The sequence below is a fragment of the Equus caballus genome, chromosome X, assembly GCF_041296265.1.
Source record: "Equus caballus isolate H_3958 breed thoroughbred chromosome X, TB-T2T, whole genome shotgun sequence".
Lineage (NCBI taxonomy): Eukaryota > Metazoa > Chordata > Mammalia > Perissodactyla > Equidae > Equus > Equus caballus.
This window is the reverse complement of record NC_091715.1, coordinates 68001879-68028942: the sequence shown is the minus strand read 5'-3', so window position 1 is coordinate 68028942 and position 27064 is coordinate 68001879. Positions and strand designations below refer to the sequence as shown.

At 40.5% G+C, this 27064-nt stretch overlaps 2 protein-coding genes across 9 annotated transcripts in view; both read right to left on the bottom strand.

Moving 5' to 3' along the window:
* The window catches only part of GCNA (germ cell nuclear acidic peptidase), a 28539-nt gene extending 24342 nt beyond the window's left edge, over positions 1 to 4197 (bottom strand). The window contains exons 1-3 of one of the 4 annotated variants that reach the window (XM_023633542.2): positions 3614 to 4048; positions 1143 to 1197; positions 778 to 823 (exon numbers count right to left, since the gene is read on the bottom strand). In XM_023633542.2, coding sequence (XP_023489310.1) covers positions 778 to 823; positions 1143 to 1152 — 56 coding nt within the window. In that variant the 5' untranslated portion in view covers positions 1153 to 1197; positions 3614 to 4048. Of the gene's footprint in view, positions 1 to 777; positions 824 to 1142; positions 1198 to 3613 lie in introns of all 4 variants that reach the window. The other 3 variants (XM_070258803.1, XM_014728960.3, XM_014728961.3) reach the window with 3 other exon arrangements.
* A 1193-nt stretch (positions 4198 to 5390) lies between these two features.
* OGT (O-linked N-acetylglucosamine (GlcNAc) transferase) overlaps positions 5391 to 27064 on the bottom strand; it is a 32846-nt gene continuing 11172 nt past the window's right edge. For all 5 annotated transcript variants that reach the window (XM_005614262.4, XM_001493388.6, XM_070258802.1 and 2 more), the window contains exons 5-22: positions 24022 to 24138; positions 21647 to 21726; positions 20959 to 21154; positions 20110 to 20250; positions 19414 to 19514; positions 19086 to 19239; positions 18896 to 18997; positions 18519 to 18698; positions 17687 to 17845; positions 17443 to 17532; positions 16112 to 16237; positions 15528 to 15698; positions 15300 to 15416; positions 15036 to 15206; positions 13018 to 13170; positions 11092 to 11344; positions 10713 to 10836; positions 5391 to 7664 (exon numbers count right to left, since the gene is read on the bottom strand). In XM_005614262.4, coding sequence (XP_005614319.1) covers positions 7490 to 7664; positions 10713 to 10836; positions 11092 to 11344; positions 13018 to 13170; positions 15036 to 15206; positions 15300 to 15416; positions 15528 to 15698; positions 16112 to 16237; positions 17443 to 17532; positions 17687 to 17845; positions 18519 to 18698; positions 18896 to 18997; positions 19086 to 19239; positions 19414 to 19514; positions 20110 to 20250; positions 20959 to 21154; positions 21647 to 21726; positions 24022 to 24138 — 2610 coding nt within the window. In that variant the 3' untranslated portion in view covers positions 5391 to 7489. The remainder of the gene's footprint in view (positions 7665 to 10712; positions 10837 to 11091; positions 11345 to 13017; positions 13171 to 15035; positions 15207 to 15299; positions 15417 to 15527; positions 15699 to 16111; positions 16238 to 17442; positions 17533 to 17686; positions 17846 to 18518; positions 18699 to 18895; positions 18998 to 19085; positions 19240 to 19413; positions 19515 to 20109; positions 20251 to 20958; positions 21155 to 21646; positions 21727 to 24021; positions 24139 to 27064) is intronic.

Sequence of the window (27064 nt, the reverse complement as noted above, 5' to 3'; positions counted from 1 at the left end):
TACCTTCTAATATCTTTTGTCCAGTTTCTATTTGTTCACTTTTTTCTTCTTTTTTGGTGAGGAAGATTGGCCCTGAGCCAACATCTGTTGCCAATCTTCCTCCATTTTGTATGTGGAACACCGCCACAGCATGGCTTGATGAGCAAGGTGTAGGTCCACACCATGGATCTGAACCTGCAAACCCCTTGGCCACGGAAGCAGAGCGGGTGACCTTAACCAGTATGCCACCAGCCAGTCCCTGTTTACCTTTTTTTAATTGTTGATTGGTGAAAGTTCATTATAGATTAAGGAAAATATTCTTTTATCATAGATAATACAAATATTTTTCCAGTTTGTTGTCATTTTTATGCTTTTGTTTGATGTCAAACTTAGACCTTCCCCACTCCAAAATTATTGGAAGCAAAATCCACCCATGTTTTCTAACATTTTAATAGTTTCATTTTTTTATTTTAAAATATTTTATCCACGTGTAATTTACTTTGGTATAAGGAGTGACGAGGTAAGAACCAAATTCTTATTTTTTTCCAAATGGTCAGCTAATTATCTTCAAATTATTTGTTGTTAATCTTTCCCCCACTGATTTGAAATGTCCTTTTTATCATGAACTAAATTTTCATATGTATTTGGGCCTATTTCCAGACTCTCTGTTCTGTGGTTTCTACTTTCTGCCATATCATACACTTACATGCTTATCCATGCAGGAGGAAAACAGGGCAGTGCTCCAGGAGAGAGAAGACTTAGAGAAGATAAAACAACTATCTTAAAATACCACGTTACCATGAAGAAGAAAAATACTTCATCCGCGGACCTCTAGAGGGAAGCACTATGAACAATGGGGTGGAAATAACGACAGATTTGAAGTTCATCAGAATCAAGAACTTTCGAGAAATTACACATATTCAACAATGCATTGTGTTGCTTTATGGAGTTGTGCACTCCTGGTCACTAACAGAGATGTTATACAAAGGATTTGTGCATTGAGTAGGAGGCTGGACTCCTACGATTCTAAGATCTCTTTTTTATAATTCTCATTTTATAACTAAGTCGCAGACTCTAAATGAAATAAACACACTTTTTGAGTAAGTCGTTTTGCCAACAAAGTAGGACTAAACTAAGAGAAAATAAAATTTTTCAAACCTCACCAGTCATCATCCTGGATCTTCGATTGGCTAGCCTTTTCTGCGGACATGTCCGCGTCTGTAATCAAGACAAAGATATACTTTTTTGAGAAAACTAGAACCTAGAACCAATTAGACATTCTATATTCTGCATTTATCTTTGAGCAGCTTCTTCATCCTAATGTAAAGCCAAAACTTTGCTCTGTAAAACGAGAAGTATTTTGGGGCTGGCCCCGTGGCCAAGTTTGTGCGCTCCGCCGCAGGCGGCCCAGTGTTCCGTTGGTTCGAGTCCTGGGCGCGGACATGGCACTGCTCATCAGACCACGCTGAGGCAGCGTCCCACATGCCACAACTAGAAGAACCCACAACGAAGAATACACAACTATGTACTGGGGGGCTTTGGGGAGAAAAAGGAAAAAATAAAAATCTTTAAAAAAAAAAAAACGAGAAGTATTTAAATTTGTTTGTTGCAAACTTTTCCTGGACAGAGAAAATTTGAGACAAGTGGTACCACCACTCTCCCACCTTGCCCCACCAAGGTTCTTTGCTGATCAATCAGAAAGCCCAAAGCACATGGTGGCCCCTGATGTTAAGTCACCTCGATCATGACATGTTGTGGAGATGTGCAAGGAGGACATTCATTCATTTCTTAGCCCCCAAATAAATTTTCTCCCCATTATAAGGCTTTTGTATGCACTAACCTCTACTGGGCGCCCAGCCCAGCACTCTCTTGTCCCCAAACGGTTCCCACCCCCTATATTGCCCTCCACGCTCCTCACGTCTTCACTCTTCCTACTCCCGCCTCTCACCTCAGCCAGTCTTGCACCAATCAGGTCTCCACACCTCCGCTCACGCCCCCCACGCCTCCACCCCTCATGCTCCCACCTCTCGTCCCCAGGAAATGCCACAGGATCGGGCCTAGACCCCTCCCTCCACTCCCGCCAGTCTTGCACCAACCAGGTCTCAACACCTCCACTCACGCCCCCCACGCCTCCACCCCACCTGCTCCCGCCTCTCGTCCCCAGGAACTCTCGCAGGATCAGGCCTAGACCCCTCCCCCTACTCCCGCCTAGTCTTGCACCAATCAGGCCTCGACTTCTCTACTCATCCCCCTACACCTCCACCCCCCTGCTCCCACCTCTCGTCCCCTGGAACTCTCACAGGATCAGGCCTGGAACGCTCCCCCAACTCCCGCTTCCCAACAGTCTTGCACCAATCAGGTCTCAACACCCCCACTGACGTCCCACAGAGCTCCACCCCCCTGCTCCCGCCTCTCGTCCCCAGGAACTCTCGCAGGATCAGGCCTTGATCCCTCCCCCCACTCCTGCCTCCCCCAAGTCTTGCACCAATCAGGCCTTGACACCTCCACTCACACCCCCCACGTCTCCACCCCACCCCCACCCCACTCCCGCCTCTCGTCCCCAGGAAACCTCGCAGGATCAGGTCTAGACCCCTCCCCGACTCTGAGCTCCCCCCCGCCGCCAGTCTTGCACCAATCAGGCCTTGACACCTCCACTCATACCCCCCACGTCTCCACCCCACCCCCACCCCGCTCCCGCCTCACGTCCCCAGGAAACCTCGCAGGATCAGGTCTCGACCCCTCCCCGACTCTGAGCTCCCCCCCCGCCGCCAGTCTTGCACCAATCAGGCCTTGACACCTCCACTCATACCCCCCACGTCTCCACCCCACCCCCACCCCACTCCCGCCTCTCGTCCCCAGGAAACCTCGCAGGATCAGGTCTAGACCCCTCCCCGACTCTGAGCTCCCCCCCGCCGCCAGTCTTGCACCAATCAGGCCTTGACACCTCCACTCATACCCCCCCACGTCTCCACCCCACCCCCACCCCGCTCCCGCCTCTCGTCCCCAGGAAACCTCGCAGGATCAGGTCTCGACCCCTCCCCGACTCTGAGCTCCCCCCCGCCGCCAGTCTTGCACCAATCAGGCCTCGACACCTCCCCTCACGACCCCCCCACCCCGTCCCCTCGCTCGCCTTTCGATCCTAGAGTATCAGGCATCGACCTCTCACATACACATCCCTACCTGTCGTCCACCTGCCCGGCTACTACCCTCTGCTCCGACTACAGTCAGCCAGCCAGCCTTCCACCCTCGGACATTGACCACCCCCACGCACCCACCCCTCCCACCTCACCCCGCCAGCTGTTCTTCCACCCCTCAGGCCTAGACACCCCCCAAACCGCACACCACCTCTCAGCCGCTCCCTCATGTCCCCAGTGGGATTCCTACTCCCCCAGCTTCCCCATCTTCGCTTTAGCAGAGTTAATATCCCTAAAAACTCCCTTCTTCTGAGAGCCCTTTTGCGCGCGTGTGTGGAAACAGGACAAATATTTTGTCAGAATCTCAGTCCCAAGGTTCATGGACAATCAGAGTGTCCAGGGCATATGGTGGTCCTGATTTTAATTAAGTCTGCTCAACTAGAACGAGCTTCAGGATTGTTCCCGCTTCAGTACCCACCTTGGTACCACCAGTCACCTACCTGCTTCTGCTGCCTCTCGCGTGGCCGATCGCAGCTCACCTCCGACTGCGCGTAGGGGGTATGCAGGATCCTCAGCACCCGAGGGGCACCAATCGCAGCACCTTTTATAGAGCCACGGCTCGGAGAGACAGGAACTGACGTGTTCCTGCCCTCCCTGTACCCACCAATCACAGCGTGATCACCAGGCAAATTTAAACTAACTTTGCAACTATGAACTCAAATTTGGCGCTCAGCCGCAGTGCTTCCGGAATCAGTTCACTTCCACCCGGTGTTGCTTATTTATCCCGAAAGCACCGTTTCATGCAGAGCTCAGGGCCCCACACCCATTTCTGTACTTTGGTGATCCCTAAATTAACTTTTTGGGGGACAGGGAAAAACTGAGCTGAGCCCTCCCAAAGTTCCACCCTTGCGAGAACTTGGATAAGCGAGCCCTATTCCTTGCCTGAACCGCCCAAACCTTTACGTGTTTGCCCGCCCTCCAAACCACTCCGAGCTGGGGGGCGGGGGGGCTGAAGGGGGACGCGACGTGGGGGAGTGGCGCGGGCGAGGACACCTAGACCCCTAGATAAGCCTAAGGCAGCAACCCAACAGCGCCTGGCAACACTGAACTATGACATCTGCTGGAACCGTGGAGATAAAGAGGAGGTTTGTTACTTAAGATTTTTGGCACGAGCTCCAAACACACCAAGAAAAACACAAACAGGGGAAGCAGATGCTTTTTAGATTGTGCCCGTTTCTCTGGCAGACGCCCATAAATTTCAAAATTTAAGCATTTGACCAACAGAATACAAATAAAATATCCCTGCACTTCAAGTTATTAATAATAGTTTATTTCATGCTGGGCACTGTTCAAGTGTTTTATGTGGACTTAATCCTTATGACACTTTAAAAAGTAGGGAATGCTAGCACTCTCATTTTCCAGAGATCACACGGCTAAAAAGCGGCAGAGCTGGGCTTCGAACTCCAGCAGCACTACTTCTAAAACCTAAACTCTTAAGCACCAAACTACCTACATAGACATGTAAAAGTGCTGTGAGTTGACAGAGAATCAGATAAAAGGGGCTAATCATCATAACCCTATCTCTACAACAAACTTGCAAGTGTACCTCCACAAGCCCCTTCTATAAAAATGGGGATGATGTAACTGTGTGCCTCAGAAGTTTGGGCAAAGAACCTGAATGTTAGCTGCAGTTAACATTAAGAGGCATGTGCAATAGAAGAGGGAACCTTGCCGAGTAGGCTACTGGACACCTTTCCTCCCCATCTTTTAGGAAACAAACACTAGTTCACGTTAGGGCTTTGAGGATCACAACCCACAGAAGTTGAGAGGTAAATTACCTGAAATTTTATTGAAAAAAATTCTCATCGATATCTGAGAAAAAAGGCAGCTAAACAGCCTGCTCTGGTCCCTGATGCACTGATATCCTCCTCCCTGACACCTGCAGCTGAGTTCAACCACCGTACAGAGCAGGAAGGAACAGTCCACATAAAGAATTAGACTACGAGAGCAAATGAAACCAGAGCAGTCAGGAACAAGCATGAACGGCTGTGCAAGGAGCCACAGGCTTTCTGGTCGTTTTAATGGATCATACAGCAACCTCATTCCTCTACCACACTTGGCCGAGACAACAAAATTCTTAATATCATAGCTACACTAGGGAAATCTGGTCCTTTTGTTGCTCAGAGCCCTTCAAGTGTAGGTTCCATCATTGGATGAGCCTATTAGTCTATTCTGTCCAAAACTCAGTTTAACAGAACACAAAATACATCAGCCATATTAAGGGCAAATCATTCATTTATTGTTTAAAGATCGCAAGACAACATCTGGATTTCTGTAGCACAATTTAAATGTTTTACTTTTTTGATAAAGCAGAGTATAATAGAAAAAAACAATTCGTTTCCAGCAATATCTATATCTATTCAGAATTAAGTCTTCCACAGACATGTTACCTGGAAAGCCTGTTACAATAAGCAAAGCTTCACCCAGAGCGGCTACTTTTCGTGCCAGGAAAAGTCCATCCCTATAGGAGGAATGATGTGCTATGTAAACGGCTGCAAGGCCACAGCCTGAGGGCACTGGAAGTATATTATCCTATTCCACATTATGTAGTTTGGTGAATTTCAAACATCAGTTTATCTGCAACCATGCTGGCAACCTTAAACTGACATTTCAATCAGGTAAAAAATAAATTAAGAAATTCCTAAACTGATGTTTCTTGATTTACATTATTAAAAGGTACACAGTTCATTAACATGTAATTCTGACTAAGAATTACATTTGAGATTCCTTGCTCCGATTTTGGTTAACAGTAAGAATCGCTCAGAAATTCAAGTTCTTATTCATAATTTGTCAGCTAGGATACATTCAGACATCAGCTGCAACTACAGAACAGGTGCACTGCCTCAGCGCTTTGGAAAGACATGATCTAGAACACTACCAGCAGACACAGATTATCTGTTACTAGATAGCTTAAGTGCAGCACAGCAAGACAAAACATATATTCATATGTTGGCTTGTTTAAGCCTCAAGCCCTCAATCCTTTGTTGAGATCCATAATTTTATTCCTATGGTTTTTAAGAACTCAAGCTCCAGGAGGGCTAAAGTCTCATTTGGACTCCAAACCAAGTAGCGGTGCAGTTCGCTACTACGGAGGCTGACTCCACAGAGACTTCAAGACCAAGTCCAGAAGACAGTAAGTCTATGAGACCCTAGAGGGCTAAAAAGTGATTACTCATATACATAGCTGGTCCTTCAGAGCTTTTGACCTATAACAAGTTTTTTGACGAAAGTTATTTAATGTATTGGAGATAACTGTGACTTACGGATCAAATATTTGAATACTTATACTTACCTGGGATTTCATTTCTGCTGAAAGAAATAGGAAGAACAGGACTCACTTAAAAAAAAAAACAAACTTTAGAAAGGAAGGTAAAAATCTTATCACACACTATCACTTTTGGAAGCAGCATAAAGGGGCAGTCAAAGGTAAAACACTGGTGAAATAGGTCAAAACTAGGCCCAAAAAATCTCTATTATTATCATCAATGACAGTACCACAACTGTGCCCTTTATAATTAATAATCACTCCTCAGAATTTTCATTTGGCACCAGATGATGTGTTTAACAGAAACACTCTGGGATGTTTTGAATCAGACTTGGTTTTGTTAGCTGAGTTACAGGAGAAATTTTAAAGTGGGGGGAGGGGAAGAGAAGGAAATGGGAAATGGACCAGAAAAAAACTGAATCATCACCTAAACCAACAAAGCACTGATAGCTCCAAACATTAGGTCAGACACTAAAACGACTGATATAGGCTCAAGTGGTTTATAAAACCTATAAAAAGACTACACCAGCAAAGTCCTCAGGAACCTGTGGAGTTCAGAAAACTAAAACAAGGAGCAACATTTCAGCTTAAAACCTTATCTCAAGAGAACCATACACACTTCACATGAATAAAAATACCTGAAACCAAACATTTTTAAAAGCTCCAATACCCAAAATATAAAGAAAAAGATTCAATTCAGAAGACTCAATCAATCCATGGAATCACAAAACGGCTGGACAATCTCTATCTCCCCTCCACACTAACCATCCCATGGAAGACCAAGGGAGATCAGACCTTCCAGACCTATGCACCACCTGGTTGCTGCCAAATTCTACGGAGATTCCTTGTGGAACAGCAGTTTCCCACCTCTTGTGTCTCTCCCTATCATGCAGGAAGCAAGTCTGACTGTGCTATTCTATGATCGTTATTTGTCACCCATCTGCAACATGATACTGTACAGGTAAGTAAAAAGTACATTATCTAGTTCCCTTTCCCCCAGAAGGTTGAGGCTCAGGTATAGGGGTAATTCTCCTGTGCATACAGTCTTTATTTAGGCTGACTCAGTGACTTCAACAGGCTTAATCATGTGATCAGGTTTGTTGCCAGCTGCGTAATGCTCCCACATCTGTAGATAAAGCCGCTCTAGTTCCATTGTGTATTGTTTGGTGTTGAACAGAGGGCTAGATATTCTCTGCTTCCAGACTTTGCCACGAATTTTCTTCAGGCTGGGTAATTAAAAAAAAAAAAAAAAGCCAAGTTTACAAATCAGAGCAGAAACTCAGAACTAGCCCCCATAAATACCTCGTCACCCTTGTGGTGAAATATATGGTGACCAAAGTTGACACTATTTTCTCTTCTGATTTGCCCCCTTACCTCAATGCTGAAAAAGGGAAGGGTCACAGCTAACATAATGCTAATGCTTATAACAAGTTCACCTCCACATACTCTGAAAAATTTTAGTTCTTTCCTAAACAAGTATATCCAAGAGACACCATGCTTTCTCCAATTCATCTCATTTCTACCTTTAAAATAAAAATAAGAATTGGCAATGATGCATCTATTCCTATGTACCACTGGTTAGAATGTAAACTGCTTATCCTTTTGGTAAGAAATTTAGCAATGTGTGTATTAATAACCTTAGATGTTCATAACCCAGTGACCTATCAATAACACTTTTAAATCTATTCAAAAGAAATAATCAGAGACGCAGATACACCTGGCCATGCAAAGATGTTCATTAAAGCATCATTTACAAGAGCCAAGTCACAAACAGAAGGTGAAATATTCAGTCTATGAACATTTTAATAAAATAGGAAAACACTCAATGGGAAAAGAAATTCAATGTCTAGTGACATAATTTTCCACTTATACATGAACTGAGTTGCTTATTTAGATATAAAAAAGTGTTCCTAACATCACCAAGACTACTTCTCTGTTCAGAAACAGGGGGAAAAATCACTTCTTCTGGAAACAGGGGCAAAGATTTCTCTCTCTATTCTCCCCTTCTGAATATAGCATTTGTCATGAAATTATTCTTATATGGAGAAAATTATTACTTCAGAACCAGAAGCTATAACATTCCTGTGCATTTTTAAAAGCAATTTAATAAGAAGTTGTTTTAATGTTTATTGCAACAGAACTACTAAAATGGCTATGCATATCTGTTGGCCTCAACCCAAACATGACCATATTAACGCTACTTTCCAAATAAAAATATTTCAGTGCTCTTTTTTTAACTTCTGTATGTCAATAGGAGAATGGTTAAACTGTGGTATATCCATACAACAAAATCCTACTCAACAACAAAAAGGAATAAACTACTGATACAAGCCATCAACATGGATGAATCTCAAAACACTATGCTGAGAGAAAGAAGCCTTCAGCGCACATACTGTATGGTTCCATTTGTCTAAGGTTGTAGAAAGGCAAAAGTAATTTATGGTGGGGAAAAAAATCAGAACAGTGGTCATCTCTGAGGGTTGGTGAGGAAGACCAACTGAGAAAGGGCATGCAGGAACTTTCTGGAGTGATGGTAATGTTCTCTATCTTGTTAGGGGTTTGAGTTATAAAGGTATTTCTCAAAACTCACTCAAGATTTGTGTATTCCCCTGAATATAATTTCTGCCTTAAAATAAAAAAGAAAGAAATATTAAACTCTAGCTAATGATGTCCATTCTGAAGTATTCAGGGTGAAGAGTACTGATGTCTGCAATTTACTCGAAAATGTATCAAATAAGATGGATTATTAGATGGATAGAGGAATAAATAGATGGACAGATACGTGATAAAGCAAGTATAGTAAAATGTTAGTGGTAGAATCTAGGTGGTAGGTATAGAAGTGCTTATTATAAAATTGAAAATTTTCATAACAAAATGTTGGGGAAAAGTAGTATGTGAAATCAACTAAGTTCCAAAAAGTAAAAAAAAAAAAAAATACACTAAATTATTTACTGTAGTTATCTCTGGGATGATGGACATGAATCTTAATTTTTTTAATGCCTGGGCTCAAAATTTTCACTCATTTTTCTTAGATGTATATGATGCTCCCTGGAGAAAATTTTGAAAATAATAAATAAATGCTTCGTATCTGTTGAATGCTTACTATGTACTAAGAACCATTATAAGTGCTTTACATGGAACACCTTTTTTTCAATTCTTACAACATCTCGGCAAGGTAGGTACTATCCTTCATCCTCATTTTGCAGATGGAAAACTCAAGGCACACAGACACTAACTTGCCCAAAGTCACAAAGCTTTTAAGTGGGAGATCCTGGATTCAAACCCAGGCAGTCTGACTCAAAGTGGGTGTTTCTTTAAACTTCTATATAATATGCTACTTCTGAGAAAAACAAAAAGAAAAAAAACCACCCATAATACCCAAAGAAAAAACCGCAATTAAGACAGAAACATTATTTCACTATTTCATAAAAACTATGGATAAAGCATCATTTATCTACGCATCACTCCTCTAACTCCCATTCGTTTTGGGGCTTTTATGTTTGCTTTTTTTCCTTATGCTACAGTGAAGATGTGGCACTATTAGGGTCAAAGGTCTGGCCTTTTAAGGCTCTCAAAACTTTGATGAAGTGTTGTACCAATAAATGAAAAGGCCAGTGCCTCAATGCTCCCTCATCACTGCTATATTAAAAATCTCTTATTTTATAGGCAAATAACGGGTATACCCCAGTGTTATCTTAATTTACATTTCTACTACAGAGGTTGAAACTTTTTTCATGTTAACTGTTTATAATTCTACTTCAGAAAGCTGTCTGGTTATTTCCTTGTTTACTTTCCTATTAAGGATTTAAAACGTAAATTTTTTCAGCCTTTATACTTCTTAAGTATAGCCTGGCTATTAATATTCGACATAAGAAACAAAGATTTTTTTCCCCCCTTGTTTGCCTTTTCATTTTCTTGGCTTACTTTTATTCAGCCATTTACTCCTTACATAGTAAACCTATTGATCATTTATGAAAGTTTAGAAAGTTCTTCTCCTATCCAGAGATCATACAACTAATTCACCTATTTTATAGTCTTATTTTATGATTCTATTTTATATCACTTATATTCTCTGTAAATTTTCCTTATTTCCTTCACTTTACCATATACAGTCAATCCTCCGTATCTGTGGATGTAGAACCTGTGGATAGGGAGGGCTGACTAAGGGACCCGAGCATCCACAGATTTTGCTATCTGTTGAGGGGCTTAGAACCAACAATCCCTCATGGATACTGAGGGACAACTGCAATTTGTTCATGGAAAAGTTTACTTACTATTCTAGATCAGTTCCCAGTTTCACAGCTATGTCTTCATATTCTTGTCTATTTTTAGCAATAAGCTCAAGACAACCTAAACAAGTGAGCTGGGAAGCTGCAACTCGAGAAGCGAGGGTCTCTCCTGTAATAAGAAAGATAACATTTGCACATCTGAGAACGCAAATAGCACATGGTTATTAATGTTATGTTAAGTATCCACACAATGCAGATGAGGAGAATGAAGCCAAGTGCTCAGACTTGAACAAGTCTCATTTTCTACCATCTTGCCCTACATGTTGCTTCTAGTATACATGATTTCTCATCACGGGGGAGGGTGTCTCCTCTAAACGATTTTAAAAAGAACAAGGAAGATTCCAACGATTTATCAGGAACTCACCTGGCATAGTCACCATAGGTGTCCCTGCCCAGAGGACATCCATCCCCGTGGTGTGCCCATTACAAAGTGGTGTGTCCAGGCAGACGTCAGCCAGCTGGCCTCTCCTGACATGTTCCTCTTTAGGAGCAACAGGTGAAAAAATGATACGGTTCTGGGGAAGGCCCATGTTTTGTGCATACTGTTGAATATTAGGTTCTCCTACTGCTGGAAAACGCAACAGCCACAGCACACTATTGGGAACACGCTTCAGAATCTAAAATAGGGAAAATAAGAATTATTAATCGCAGCTCTGCCCTTCTCAAGAAAGGCTCCTATACATCTCTAATAATTCTACCACACTGTAGTCTTCCACCAGATAGCAGCCTACTGTGAACTTAAGCCTTTCCTTCACATAGACGAATGAGAGCAACTGAATTATAGGTTCCTGTTCTGCAAAGCTGTCCCCAAAGAGAGTTCAAAGAAAGAGGAGACTGATGTAAGAAGACACAAAACAAGTTACTAATTGGCAAAATCTGAGGCGGTTATGTCCTATGGGAATTGATACTGGCAGTGTTTTTTGCCGATAAGATAGGAATTTTCCATTTCAAATTTTAAATCCCCCACCATGACACAACAAATAGAGTTAGCTCAGACTCGCCTAATCTAGATCAAGTGTCAGCAGACGTTGTCTGTAAAGGACCAGACAGCAAATATCTTTGGCTTTGTGGCCACATGGACTCTGTCGTAACTGCTCAATTCTGCCCTTGTCACTGGAAAGCAGTCACAGACAATATGTAAACAAGTAGGCGTGGCTTTGTCAATAAAATTTTATTTACAAAAGCAGGCAATGGGCTGTATTTGTTCCACAGGCCATAGTTTGCCAACCCAATTTAGATCTGCTTCTACTCAATGTACCACATAAGTTCACCATCCTGTCTCTGAAAGACACGAGAACAGACGAATATTTCAGATTTTAGAAAAGTAGTACTGTGCATACATATTACATAACACCCTCAGCAGCAACTCCCTATAAACAAACACATTAGTACCTGTGCAGCGAGATGTAAGAGTTCATACTAAATGGAATAAATAAAAGACCACAAATAGCCTAACATCAGTTCAGGTAGTTTTGCTGCCAAATAAATTTGCCACAAACTTACAAAAAATCTTTTGGTTTGGGGGTTTTTTGAACATTGGGAAGTGAAGATTAAGGGATAGTAAACCTATACTCATCTGCTTCCTCTTCTCCTCCACCCTCCCCCTCCTTTAAAAAAAACATATTAATCAGAAAAAAAAACCAACCAAGAATTATCTCCATTTTAGCTCTAGGGAAATAAGAGCCAGTGATGGATAGCAAAGTTTAGAACCTTCAGAGGTCCTACTTATGCAAACTGCTCTGATGAACTGACTGAGAGGTAATGGCATAAATCAATTCCTTATTAGTTATAACTCTACAATATTGCAAGAATTTTAAACATGGGTGGATGTACATAACACTTTCTGCTATCAGTTTAGACCATGAGTTGGCAAACTATAGCCTGTGAGCCAAACCTGGCATATTGCCTGTTTTTGTAAATAAAATTTTATTGGAATACACTTACCCTTATTCATTTACATAATGTTTATAGTGTTTTCCTGCTACAATGGCAGAGTTGAGTAAATGTGACAGTGTACAGACTGCAAAACCAAAAATATTTACCATCTGGCCCCTTTAAGAAAAAGTTTGCTGATCCCTGGTTTTGAATACATAAATTAAATAGGTTCATAATGTGATACTTAGACACTGGAAGAAGAAATCAAAAATGGCTGAAAAATCTACAACTCTTGAAGATTAGAAATGAGCAAAACAGCTCCTGAATGGGGGTAGGGGGCAGCCTCAGCAAGATGGCCTATATACAGAATCTTTACTGGTCTCTAGACATTAACAATGAATCTACACATACTCACATTTGCCCACATCTGTAAAGTAGAAGGATCGATTTTATATAACTGATTGAAGTTACAGTACACAATGGCATCTTCTGGTAACCCATACTGAGAACGTGTAGTTACGATAATGGTGCGGGGAACCTCCTCTCCAGTGGCAGCCTTATTGTTGATCTGAACAAGAACAAGAATATGATGATTACATTTAAAGTCAATGTAGTATAATATTTTTTAATCAATAAAGAATCTTTTTTTTTAAAGATTTTTTTTTTCCTTTTTCTCCCCAAAGCCCCCCAGTACATAGTTGCATATTCTTCGTTGTGGGTCGTTCTAGTTGCGGCATGTGGCACGCCGCCTCAGCGTGGCCTTATGAGCAGTGCCATGTCCGTGCCCAGGATTGGAACCAACGAAACACTGGGCCACCTGCAGCGGAGCGCACGAACTTAACTAATCGGCCACAGGGCCAGCCCCAATAAAGAATATTTAAGATGCGAAATGGTATAACCATTAAAAGGTCACTGAACTATAATAGGAGAAAATATTCATGACATATTAAACTTAAAAAGGAAAAACTTACAGGATTATCTTAATTTGGGGAGGATTGTACTATGAAACTTCTCACTCTAACCAAAAAGTTCCCTTCAAAACCCTATTAATCCAGGGGGCCGGCCCCATGGCCGAGTGGTTAAGTTCATGCACTCCGCTTCAGCGGCCCAGGGTTTCACCGGTTCGAATCCTGGGCGCCGACATGGCGCCGCTAATCACAGTCACACTGAGGCGGCATCCCACATGCCACAACTAGAAGGACCCACAACTAAAAATTCACAACTTTGTACCGGGGGACTTTGGGAGAAAAAGGAAAAATAAAATCTTTAAAAACAAAAAAAAAAACGCTATTAATCCAACAGCAAGCTTTCGCTCACTCTTTTCTTCATGAATAAAATGTCCTTTCCCAATCACACCCACCTTCAAGGCTAAACTTAAATCACTATTCCAAACGATCTCTACTAAGACTGTCTCTCCTCACACTGATCATCACTATTTCTGGGCATCTATGTACACAACTATAGTCTTATCTTGCAATTCCCACACATCTGAGTACTGCCTTACATTGTTACGTAACTATTCCAGGTGTGTATGGACATTGGGTACATATGGGCATTGTGTTCTACACTCAAAATTCTTTGTCCCTGTGCATTTCAAGAACTATACTATTTTTTTTCTTAAGCATGCCTGCCCTATTGTTTCAAATGCCAGTTAACCAGAGGGGAAAAAAACACATCACTGTCTTTTTAGCCCAACATACATTATAAGCGATTATTATTAATTCTTTTACCTGAACAGGAGCAGGCCTGAAGAGCAGAGTTCATTTCGAGCACTCTTGGTATAAACTGTTATACCACTACAAGTGTTAACTCCTAGGAGGCCAGAGATCCTTGCCTTATCATCTCTTCACAGAGCTACATATTCACTTACAAGTATCTGATATATATTTATTGCGTACATACTACATCACTATGGCTAAGATAAGGGCCCTAAAGTAATTCAATTCAGTGGAGAATACAAACCCAGGGAATTATAACACGTTGTGCTGGATGCAAAGATATACCCCAAATATTACAGAAGCAGAGAAGACAGGTACCAATAAAGCAGGGAAGGACAGGTTAGGGATAAGGATAGGAATGGATTCCTGGAGGAGCTATCTGAACGGAAAGTCTTAAAGATGAACAAGATTTAACCAGGGAAAGGATGAATTACAGAAGCAAGAAACTGTATGATGCCTACAGATAGTTCAGCATTGACCAGAGTAAAGCCACAGGCAGGGAGTAACAAGATATTAACACAGAAGACTCGGTAAACAACCCGCTGGCTGAATCCAGGAGACTTTTAAAAATCACACGATGCCAATTTCCACTGAATTCATTTCCTCATCTATAAAACAAGGATAATGATGCTTACCTCCTAGGGTTATTATGAGATCTAAAGGAAATGAATGCATACATGGTGGTACATGTTACGCTCTATTATTCTCTTCTCACCTGGGTAGTCGCCAGTCCGTTGCTAATACTGAACCCATTAATTGTTATCTGAATTTGTCCTCTGTTAATCATTTCAATGACTGCTTCTGCAATAGTATTCATAGGAATGACAGGCATATTAAGAGCTGTATTACTGCTATCTGCATTGTCTCCTCCATCAGGACATTTCATCTTTAAAAAAAAATAACACAAAATGCATCATTAGGAAAAGGATCCCAAATGCGGATAACTTTATTTCAATGACAATATTGACCAGGTTCTGACCTTGACAATTTTCACATCTGGCAGACTATCAAGAAATGCTTTGAGGTCGATGCCATTCAGAACAATCCGATTGTCATAAATGTGCCCATTGGACTTAAAATCGATGACTGCTTTTTTCTAATGGAAAAAAGTTTCATACATGTCTTTCAGGATGCATAGGGACACCAGCAAGGAAATAAATGACTATAGTTCTTTGCAATGCCCCCATAGCACTCTTTTCCTACCTACCTTCAGGTGAGGGAACATATTAGCATGATCACCAATAAAGAAAGTATGGGGCATATAAGCCAGTTTCTCAGAATACTGCTCAGCAACTTCAGCTGGTGAAGTTTCCTGATCAGTGATGATATAATCCATGAAAAGCGCACCACTAGTCCCAGGGTATCCCAGCCACATTGCCTAAAAGAAAAAAAAGTCAAGCCAGACCAAAAACTAAGAACTTTCATCAAACGGGTCCAAAATTAAATAAGTAAACAAACAAACAAGGAGGGCTGACTTCTTTAGCCAAGAACAATCAAGTAGTATTTTAGACTAACCTTCTAAGTGCTAAAATGTTCCTGCAATTTACAAGATAGAACAACTGTTTATACCCAACTCTGAATTGCATGTCTCCATAAACATGTACCTGTGGGCATTGTGTCCACACTCAAAATTTTTTGTCCCTGTACATCTCAAGTACTACACTTTCGTTTTTTCCTTAAGTCAGGCACATCTGCCCTATGGTTTCAAATGTCAGGTAACCAAAGGGAAAAAAAACACATCACTGTCTTTTTAGCCCAATACACATTATAAGCAATCATTAATTCCTTTACCTGAATAGGAGCTGGCCTGAGAGCAAAGAGTTCATTTCGGGCACCCTTGGTATAACCATTCATATTTACAAGGATGTGTATACCATCCTGGTGGATGCGATCAGCTGCTTTTCCATTGCATGGAATCTATGGAATAAAACAATAAGAACGCACTATGTAGAACCACAGACTGATTCAATTAGCTTTAATGACATTAAATGGAATTCAGATTCCCAGATGCAAAAGTGGTAAGAACACAAATTACATCAATGCAAGGTAAAAATATGGGCCCAAAACATTACAGAAACAGAATAAAGAGAAAGGAGAGTTTACTTCTAGATTGAATGTATGAATAACAAGGCTTCATAGAGGAACTGGTTATTTGAAATGGGCCTTCAAAGATGGATAGGGGTCTAAGGGAGTTGGACAGAATACAATCTTGGTAGAGAACAGTATGAATAAAGAACCAGAGTAAAATGCATGGTGGGTTTACAAAAGGGTGAGTAGATCACATCTATTTGGTACAGAGTATACATGAGGGCAAATGGTGGGTGAAAAGTACTGGCAAACTAGATTGTGGTCAAACTTAGAAGGCCTGGCTAAACTCTGAGCCCCTGAAAGTCTCAGAGGTGGAGGGCAGTATGCTTCTTAGTCATACAGTCCAACCCGACATCAAAAATGGTCAGGTATACTTCCGAAGCAACAGCTATACTGCAAAGAGGTTGGTACGTATATTATTTTTTCAATGACAAGAGTCTCACAACCCTTCTGCTAGGACTTCAATGATTCATATAGGAATTACTAGATATACTATATACTGCATAAATCTATTAGTCACCAAAGTGGCCAATAGAGCCTATAAAGAAAAAACTCAAAGTCTACACCCTCAGCAAATTAATTCCCCTACAGGTTCCAATCTTCATTTATCATAAAATGTACACCCCTAGAGGAAATAGCAATAGAGCAAGTATAAAGATAACCAAAGGCAAAGGCCCACAAAAATAGATGAACCATAGTCCACCTATTTTCTTTAACTGACCTCTCCTTCTTCCACGCCACCATTTTGTTCAACTTATTCAGTTAATATTAAGTGTCTACTGTCGCAAGTGCTGGCTCAATCCCCGAAAAAGTTTTACGTCCAAACACATATATACCACATTTCTATTTCATTTGCAACATCAGCAAAATCCATGCCAATTATAAATGTAAACGACCAAGGAAATAAGATCAAAGCTATTGCCTATCTGTAGTGGATGTTTAATACCTGTCATGAAAAATACTAGCTATATGCCAATAGTTTTATTCACTCTTTTCTCAAAATAAAAAGTTGCAAGTTCAAGAATTTCACCCACCTGAGAAAGATCAATGAAATGATTAGCTTCTGCCATCACCTTTACTCGGAAGTTAGTGCCATCATCTGGGCTCAGGGCATAACAGAACACCTGAAAGGCAGCATACAGTATATTTAACAACTTCGGCTCAAATCTTTCCAAAAAGACACTAGGTTTAACATCTAATGGCGACAATAAAGCCACCACCATGGGTTTTTTTTTTCCCCATAAACAAACAATGACTACAGGGAAACACTAGTCTTACCTCAAATTTATCAGGATTGTGCATGCCTGGAATAGACTGCATAAGGTGAGAAGTAGGATGATTCCCAAAGTCAGAACTCACATAGCCTACACGCAGTCGACCGTCACTGAGCTTCAAGTCTTTTGGATGTTCATATGGTGGTTTATGAAGGACATTAATCTACCAATGGAATCCAATGCTTGTTAGTAAAGTTCAGTCTATCCGTAAATTTGCATCTAGGAAAACTGACTAAAAACAATACCAAACCTCTACCTCACACCTGTTGAAAATGGTTTGCCCAGAATACTTTAATTCAGATCACCAGTTCAATGCAACCTTAGCAGTCTATAATACGCTTCATATTTCGACCTGCTCCTGGGGCCTAATGACATAGACGAGCAAATCTAAAACTTGTACAAAGGAGGCAGTGTGGACAGAGCACGACAAACACTGCATTTTAGAAAATTCTGTAGGGAAGCATTTTTAAAAATCAGAATTACACCTAGCACTCCATCCAACCTATGCTGCCAAGCAAATTCCAAGCTTTGATCAAGCTCTAATTCTCCAAGGTGAGTATAAAATACCACTTTATTAAACATTATGGTTTTCAAATTAAAGGAAAACACCATCAGTCTATTGTTAGTATATCAGTTAAGATTCCACCTTATGGGATGAAGGCGGTTCTGACTGAAGACAGGACACAACGGAATGGGTTTCCGGGATGGCCGATAAAGATTCATTTCTCAACTTGGGTGGTGTTTACCTTCTGATAACTCATTAAGCCATACATTTGACTCATGTATTCTTCTCTGTTTTACTTTACAATAAAAAGATTAAAACAAAAGAATCGCACCTTATCCAAGCAGAGGTTCCCATGCCTCTCAGCAATAGCCTTCCTGAATCCATGAGAAAGAGGATATAGCATACTATGATGAGGATGCACCGAAGGCAACCTGTTCTTCTCTAACTGGTCAGCCACAATACTGACCAACTTCTTCATTCGCTCATCATAGTCTGTCCAATCACAGACAATCTAGAGGAGGCAAAAAGAAGTTATTATCTGAAAAACCCTATTCCAGGATTTAACATTTTATGTGTCTTTGGCCAAAAGTAATGTCAGATAACCTATTAAAAAACACTGTCTCCAGCTAGGCTTGGATTAATACAGCACGTAACTATTAAAAAGTGATTACAACACTGAAAGCCAACTATTAGCCTGTTATTCTTTACCTGCAGGCAATGAGCCAAGTTACAATAAGCATCAGGAAAATCAGGTTTAAGTTTCAGAGCAGTGCGGTAAGAAGCTATTGCTTCTGGAATATTCCCTGAATCCTGGAAAAAATAAAGTGAGATGATTAAAAATTTTCCTGCAATTAAACATTAGGTGCTAAGATGCACACATCATAATAAACAGTAGTACCTTGTGAATGGAAGCCAGATTGCTGTGGGCATCTGCAAACGCAGGGTTTATCTGAATGGCACGAGTATAACACTGCAAGGCTCCCTGCACATCCTGCATCTCCTTTAAAGTGTTTCCCATATTAGAGTAGGCATCAGCAAAGGTAGGACTGATTCTAAAGGAGAGGACAACGGTTTTATTTATCTAATACAAAACCCTCTCACCCTCTGTAATGTTAATTTAGTCTGTTGTTATTAACAAGTCATTTTAGCACATGCCAAATGTGCCAAACGTCAAATATTTTAAAATTTCAAAGAAAAAGAAAAAAACAAGGCTGTGAGCCTCTCACCGAATAGCCTCCTTATAATGCATCAGAGCTTCCTGCAGTTTTCCCTGCTGCTGCAATACACTTGCTAAATTCGAATGGGCAGCAGCAAACTCCGGAAAGACCTATAAAGAGTCAGATGACACCTGAGGTTTAAAAAAACTACTCAACAGCAGTGATAACTTACCACAATAACTTTGGTCAAGTACTTTTATATTCCTATACTTCTCTCCACCTTCTCTAAGTCTACTCATTCTTCAAAGCTGGGTAGTTCAAATTTGACCTCCTCCTTTACTTTATACCTCTTGTTTCAAAACATAATGAGATAGACCTCCCTTCATCTTAGTTTATGCTGATTACTCCAGCATCTCTTCTGAAATCTCTCTCTTCTAAATTCCTGCCACACCCACCAACCACCACCATTACAGCTATCAGGCACTGAAATTATATACTTACTGGTCTTACTGGTAATTTCTCTTAAGCTGTAGCTGACTGTTTAATTTTTGTGTGCAGATCTTATCTACCCATAAAATAATAAACTCAATGGAGAGATTTTCTTGAATGTCACACAGGACCTCACTCATACCTTAGGCAGTCAATTACTGGTTCAAGATTCAACCACTCTCTATTTTTACAAGAGGTGGACGACATGGCAAACTTGACTGCCTTCCCTCTACTATCACATACACAAAATACCCAGCCACACCACCCTCAACATACTTCTAATGCTTTACGATACAAGCGAACTGCCTCTTCAATGTTTCCCTGTTCCCGTTTGATATTGGCTAGGTTATTCAGAGAGTCTGCATGAGTGGGACACAGCCGGAGAGCTGTATTGTAACAATCTTCCGCTTCGGCAACCTAGAAAACAAAACAAACTATTCAAAACCTATCGGAGGAATCAAAGAGCTACCGCTGATATTATTCTAACAATTGTTTAATTAAGCCTAATGGCTGATGTTAAAGAGAAAACCAAAAGGCCAAAATGGCGTCACTCACGCTAAAGCCCATAATACCAAATCTAGATTTCATACCTAATCTAATTGCAGTTTCAACCTTTCCCAGAAATGTAAATCTTAATCAACCAGTCTGGAATTTTCTGGTCAGCACCAATGAGGTAATCTGTCACACAGGCCCTTCTCAATCACCCAGAGGAAGAAGAGGCAAGCTACACATAAAACCCTTGCCTTCCTTTCCCTCTAAAAAAGATGTCCAGGCCTAAAAATAATCCTTTCTTTTCATTTGCTAATAGCTCCCTTGCTCCACCCTTCTTCCTGTAAAAACCTTCCATTTGGTACAACCCCTCTGAGCTCCCTTCTGCTTGCTAGATGGGGTGCTGCCTGATTCATAAATCGTTTAATAAAAGTCAATTAGATCTTCAAATTTACTCGGCTGAATTTTGTTGTTCAACACTGGTAACATTCCAGAAAACATTATTTTTGCTATTCTTCCTCTCAACCAAACTCCAAAGTAAAATAATTTACCACCTCAATATTTAATAATAATATGCAAAAAGACTTTTTTAATCCTACCAAGTAACAAAGAAATAGACTGAACAAAAATCCTTACACTGCCCTTCTCTTTGAGAGCATTGGCTAGGTTGCAGTAAGCATCAGGAAAATGTGGTTGCAATTCAATAGCTCGCCTGTAGGTGTCTATTGCCAGATCTATCAGGCCTTGCTCATAGTATACACAAGCCAGGTTGCCATGCACGACTGCATGATTTGGACTCAAGCTTAGGGCCCGAAGGTAAGCTGCCACAGCTCTGGAAACAAAAAAAAAGACACACAATGAAACTAACTTTTAATGGATGCTTTGTTAGAATTAATGCATCCTACAGTATAATTAACCTCAAATCAAAACTGCACCTTTATAAAATGTATTTTCACACTGACAAATATTGTATTCCCACACAAGAAATAGGCATTCCTTTGACAACAACAAAAAGTCAGGATCTACGTAGCTTTCTGAATCAGATAAAAGGAATAATTTAGTCTAAAGATAACCATTTCAACAGTCTTACAAAAGAAAGGAAATTTCAACTAAACTCCTAGTGAGAAGGATAACGGCTCTGTGGAAAGTCAACAATGAAAAGTCAGGTAAATAAAAGGTAAAACAGCAGACATGATCAGGGAAAAGCAACATACTAGAAAAGGGAAATGTATTTCAATGGACACTGTCACAGTTTCAGTCCAAACTCTCAAGTGTTGACACAACAAAGACTCGAGAAAATGTATCAAATATAACATTCTCTCACCTGTCAAAAATCCGTGCCTCTTTCAAGACATTTCCTAAATTAATATAAGCATCCAGAAAATTCGGGTCAAGGGTGACAGCCTAAAAAATCAGAAGACAGTTACTCAGAGCAAGTTAAGATTTCAGATTAAGCTCCCAACTATAATTTTTTATTCTGAGATAATTTTAGACCTCTGATTACATTTTCTAGTATAATTAAATCTTATTTCTTTCATTTTTAAAACCCAATTATTTTAGTACCCACTCATTATTCACAAATCTCAACGTTATCAAAATAACTTATCGCATAATATAAGAGCAAAATGTGTCCTGAAGGGAAAAATTTTAGATTGGGTCTGCTCCAATTTTATTGAGCTGAATACTTCTAATGGTTGGCACTACTGTATTCACAATTAATCAGCCTAACTCTTCTAAAAACTAACGGCAGGGAGAAGCAGCAAGCTCTAACTGATACAGAAAATACATACCTCAGTAACTACAACTGTATACACAGGATGACTTCAGTAAGATATGTAATTAGAGCTGTATACTCAGTGAGACACATTACTTTAAGGAGATACTAACATTAAATGGTTTTATCCAAATAGTTCTGCAGTTGTCTTAAAATATGGTCAGATGTAGCTAAAGCAGTGATTCTCAACCCCGGCAGTATATTAAGAATTCACCTTCTAAAAGGTGCCTGGGCTCCATCACAGGCCAGTTAAATCAGATCCTCCGAAGATGGAGCCAGGATATCCCTATCTTTTACAAGCTCCTCATGTACAACCAAGGTAAAGAACCACTGAGCAAAAGAGGTGGGGTACTCCTATAGTGTAATACATGCAAACCTTAATTGAAATACTGAAAAGATAAAGGTAATGAGTAACTGAATTAAAGATTCATAAAAAACACTCCTCTTCACTTAGATGGCAACTCTTGTAGTAAAGACAACATGATGCACTTGTGTTTTCTACAGTGACAGATGTCCACCTCAAAAACTTCACTTTTCGTTACAGAAAATTTCAAACATATACATGAGAGGAATATAACAAACTCCCAGGTCTCCACCATCCAGCTTCAACAATTAACAAATCATGCTTAATTTTATTTAATCTATATTCCAACCTAACGCCCCCTCTTTCCAGGTCATTTTGAAGCTAATCCCAGACATATTAATCCATCCGAAGATATTTCGAAATGTATCTCAGGCACAAGACAGGAATACTTTTTCCTCCCAACATAACCACAATACCAGTATCACACGTAAAATAACTGACAGCAATTCCTTAATATCAAGTATCCATTCAGTGGTCCAACTTCTGATTAACTTTGATTCAGGATTTAAATAAGACTCATACAACTTGTCAACATGCCTTTGTGAGTTTCTTTTAACCTTTTAAATTAAAGGCTTAATTTAAATCTTCATTTTTATTCCTGTAATTTGTTGAAGAAATCAGACCATTGTCCTATACAGCTTCCCATAGTTTGGACTTTGCTGATTGCATCCCTATGGTGTACTTTAACGTTTCCCTGTCCCATGTACTTCCTACCAATTTCCACATTGGTAGTTAGAACTACAAATGTAATCAGATTTGGGTTCTCTTCTCTTTTTGCAAGGCTAGTTCGCTGGTGGAACTGTTTACTTCCATATCACAAGATAGATAACATGTCTGGTTGTGTCTCTTTTTTGCCACTGATAAATGCCTAAATCTATTAATGGTGATACTCTGATTGTATCCTTCCTTCTTCATTTATTATCTGAAATACCTCTATAAAGAGAAACTCTCCCTATCGACTATCAGGTTACCCTGAGGTCCAGGAGAGGGGACAAATGCTTTACTCTTCCCCTTTTAACCAGTTTTCAAAATGAGTCGAGAAGTTTATTTTCCAAAGGTGACCAATGAATTTCTTCTTAGTATAATTATGAACTCATGGATTTAAACGTGTTTCGTAAGTTTCAATATATTTCAGTTATTATTCCTACTGATGCCCAAGTCCCATCTTTAGCCAGTGGGAGCCTGTTCTGGTTGCCTCCTGAGTCCTTTTGACACAAGCAAAGTAATATATCAAAGTTTCCTTGCTTTCCAGTATAAGGCACTCCAGACTAATTTTGCACATTTCCTGCCCCAGATCTGGAATCAGCCTTTTCACTGAGAAGCCCTGCTTCTTTACAGTAAAGCTGCCTGTTTCAAAAGAGGATTTTTAATTACTAAAGTACATTTTCAACGCAAAATTGGAAACCATCCTCTCATATACCATCAAGCAAATGCTACAATACTGTCAGAGAAACAAAGATATTATGTGACTGGTTAAATAAAGGCCTCTTATTTAGCTCTGGGAAAAACACCCTGCACACATAAGCACTTCATAAATACCACTATTAATTTAATGACCAACCTTTTCAAAGTGATGAATTGCAAGCCAAATCTCCCCTTGTGCATTGAAAACACAGCCAAGATTACTCCAAGCTACTGCAAAGTTCGGTTGCGTCTCAATTGCTTTCAAATAACATGCCTTAGGAGGGGTTAATGAAAGAAGATGGGAAGGGAAGGAGGTAAAGGGAAAGGGGAAAATTTGTAAAAGGGAAAAAAAAAAAAAGATTGGGGGAGGGGGGAAGAAGGTGATATCATTATTCCTTCTCTGACCAGCCAAAAGTGACCCTGCAGCATAGGCTCGCTTGCGCCAAAACTAATGCGCTGCCACAGCTGGCTGCTCCTGCGCCTGCGCCACCAGAACCCAAGTGCAAACCACCATGTTCAGTTCTGCCAACCAATGACCAACCCTTACACTGGGACTTATCTGGGAAGTCAGTTGCCATACGACTCTGTGCTGGACTTCTCTTATCTGAACACTTAAGCGCTCTTGCTATGTTTTCAAGTGATATCTAGAGGGCATCACTTAAGGCCAAGTTTTCCCACCCCCTCCCACCCTCCCCCAGTTTCCCAAAGTGTGTTCTATGAGGGGTTAAGAGGTTTCACTGGAAAAAAGGATTTCATGGTCAAATAAATTAGGAAAACAGAAAACAGGTTTCTCTACTAGGGGACTCCTCTAAGCCTTTAATAGTATATACAAGGTTCTCTGAACTTAGTTGACCATGGAACTCTTCTTTCACTGGGCCTTTTATTAGAATACTATGAAACACATTTTGGGAAAGCTGCTCTAAACAATAATGTTCCTATCATCAAAACTATGCTACTGAAAAGAGAAATGTTTTTCTGCCAAGTCAGATATCTTTATAAAGCCAGGCTATAAGTTACATCCTCGCAACGCCCCTGTCTCCCAAAGGGGACTGAAGCTGAAACCTCATATGACAGGATTGCACCTAGGTTGAGGTCCCTGTAATGCGAGCGCAAACATCGCTTGCGCAACCTAACAGCATCGCGCTGCGCAATCGCTGCGAACTGCTGCGCTACAAAGAACACCCCTAGACGCAGCAAACGGCCAACCAGATCCATTAATCTACTAGACAGGCCCATAGAGAATATTTGTTTAATGAGATTAGTTGGACTCGAGGTATGTTAAAACCCAATTTTATCCAAAAAGGCTACAGAATAGAACTGAGGGAGCCAGTCAATCAGATTACTCATCTAGTCAACCGTTCACAGGGGCTCATTCGCACGCATGGCGCATTAACGCTGCGCAGCCTTTGCGCTACTGCAGGGTCACAGCGCATCATCAGAAGAGCAGAATGCTGCAATCCAAACAAAGAAGAAAAAAGGAAAAAAATGAACAACAAGAAGAGTTAGAAGCTTTTACTAGTAAATTATTTCTAATAATTTTTAATATCAATTAACTTATACTTATCTTTGACAGAATTGTGGCTATAGTATAAAACATTCTCTTACATAACTTGCTTGTAAATAAAATTATTTTAAGCTGTTTCTGAAGCCACAAGACAGAAGATTCAGGCATGGAGGCAAATTGTTTTGCTGTGGCAGTTACAAACCCGTTACCATATTTCTCATCATGTGACTTTTCGGTGCGTTCCTTGCTGGAAGAGGAGGAGGTGTGTGTCTGCCCTAGATCCAGGCCTCGAGCTCCCTTCAGCGAGGCACCTTACGCATGGAATAGGAGGTTTCACCCACCTGAAACCTTCTAAATACAATATCAATGGTGAAAAACCAAAAACAAGAGAGAAAATAAAAACAAGATCATTAGTAAAAGTTCAACAAAGCAATTGAAATTCTTTGGATGTCTATTACATATGGGAATGAGGACAGTCTCAAGTCTGTAACATGGGAAACATGCAGAAGGGAGAGGGTTAATCAGGGCTATTGCATACAGCAGGGATTTTTGCTGGAAGAAAGGCTCTTCATTTTCTACAAAGACAACTTAATTTTGCTTCCATTGACTAGGAATATGCTGGCTTGAATTTTCAAATGCACTGATTACAAAAGAAATACATTGCATTTCACTCAAGAGTATTTTCTTGTTCACTAAGTTCTCACAAAAACAGAATAACATTTTTCAAACTAGGTGTCTCCAGAGCTCTGAAATAAAGAAGTCAGCAACCTAAGGCAGGCGCAATGTCTCAGCCTAAACCGATCTCTAAAGCTGCAGTGAAGTGCAATTCATGTTAGCTGTCCGCTTGGTGGGGTGACAATTAATAGGAGCTTATCAAATATTTGTTCTATAAATTACCAATTAGATTTATCAGCTAAGATTGAAATAAATTACAATTCATTAGCTGGAAACCTACATAAGGTTAATCCAAAGTGTCAGCAGAATTTATGGGCTACGCACTTAAAACTAGTGCCTTTTAACATTAGATGGTGCTGAAAAGCCTTCTCCCTCCCTGGATGAAGCAAACAGACAGCTACGCTGCGCATACACTCCACGCATTAGCATGCGCGTGGGGCTCAGAGCAACAGGTGGGAGTTTCAGAAGCATTCTGGTTTCTCCCCACTCCTCACCCCTGCAGCGCGGTTGCGTAAGGTGGCTTGTAACAAGACAATGTCATTTATAAATTTAATTTAAAATTATACCAAAAGCTTTAATAACCCAACCTGGTGGTCAAATTCATTATTTGGAAACACAGAATGCTAAAAGCCACCTTTCCACTTTGGCAAGTTTTCTTTCGATCAGTCCATTTCCCAAACAAACCAGCTTTGATCTTCTGACTTTTTTTTTTAAAGGAAGTAGGATGGGGAGGAATAAAAGAAGGAAGTAAGGAAGAAAAGAAGGTAGACAACTAGGATTGGAGAAGAGGAAAAAGGAACTTGGGGGAGGGAGTGGGGACAAGAAGGGGCAGGATGTTCCAATTATTAATTTACAATCATTTTAACAGCCTTTCTTCCACTGTAAAAAGGGTGAGGAAGATGAAGGGAGGAAGGTTAAATAAGAATTTTAAATGCCAGTATTACAGGGTAACATTTGGATGAAATTCTTCTCCACTTACAAGCCACAAAGGACTTAGAAGAGCAGCATTTTCAATGGCACC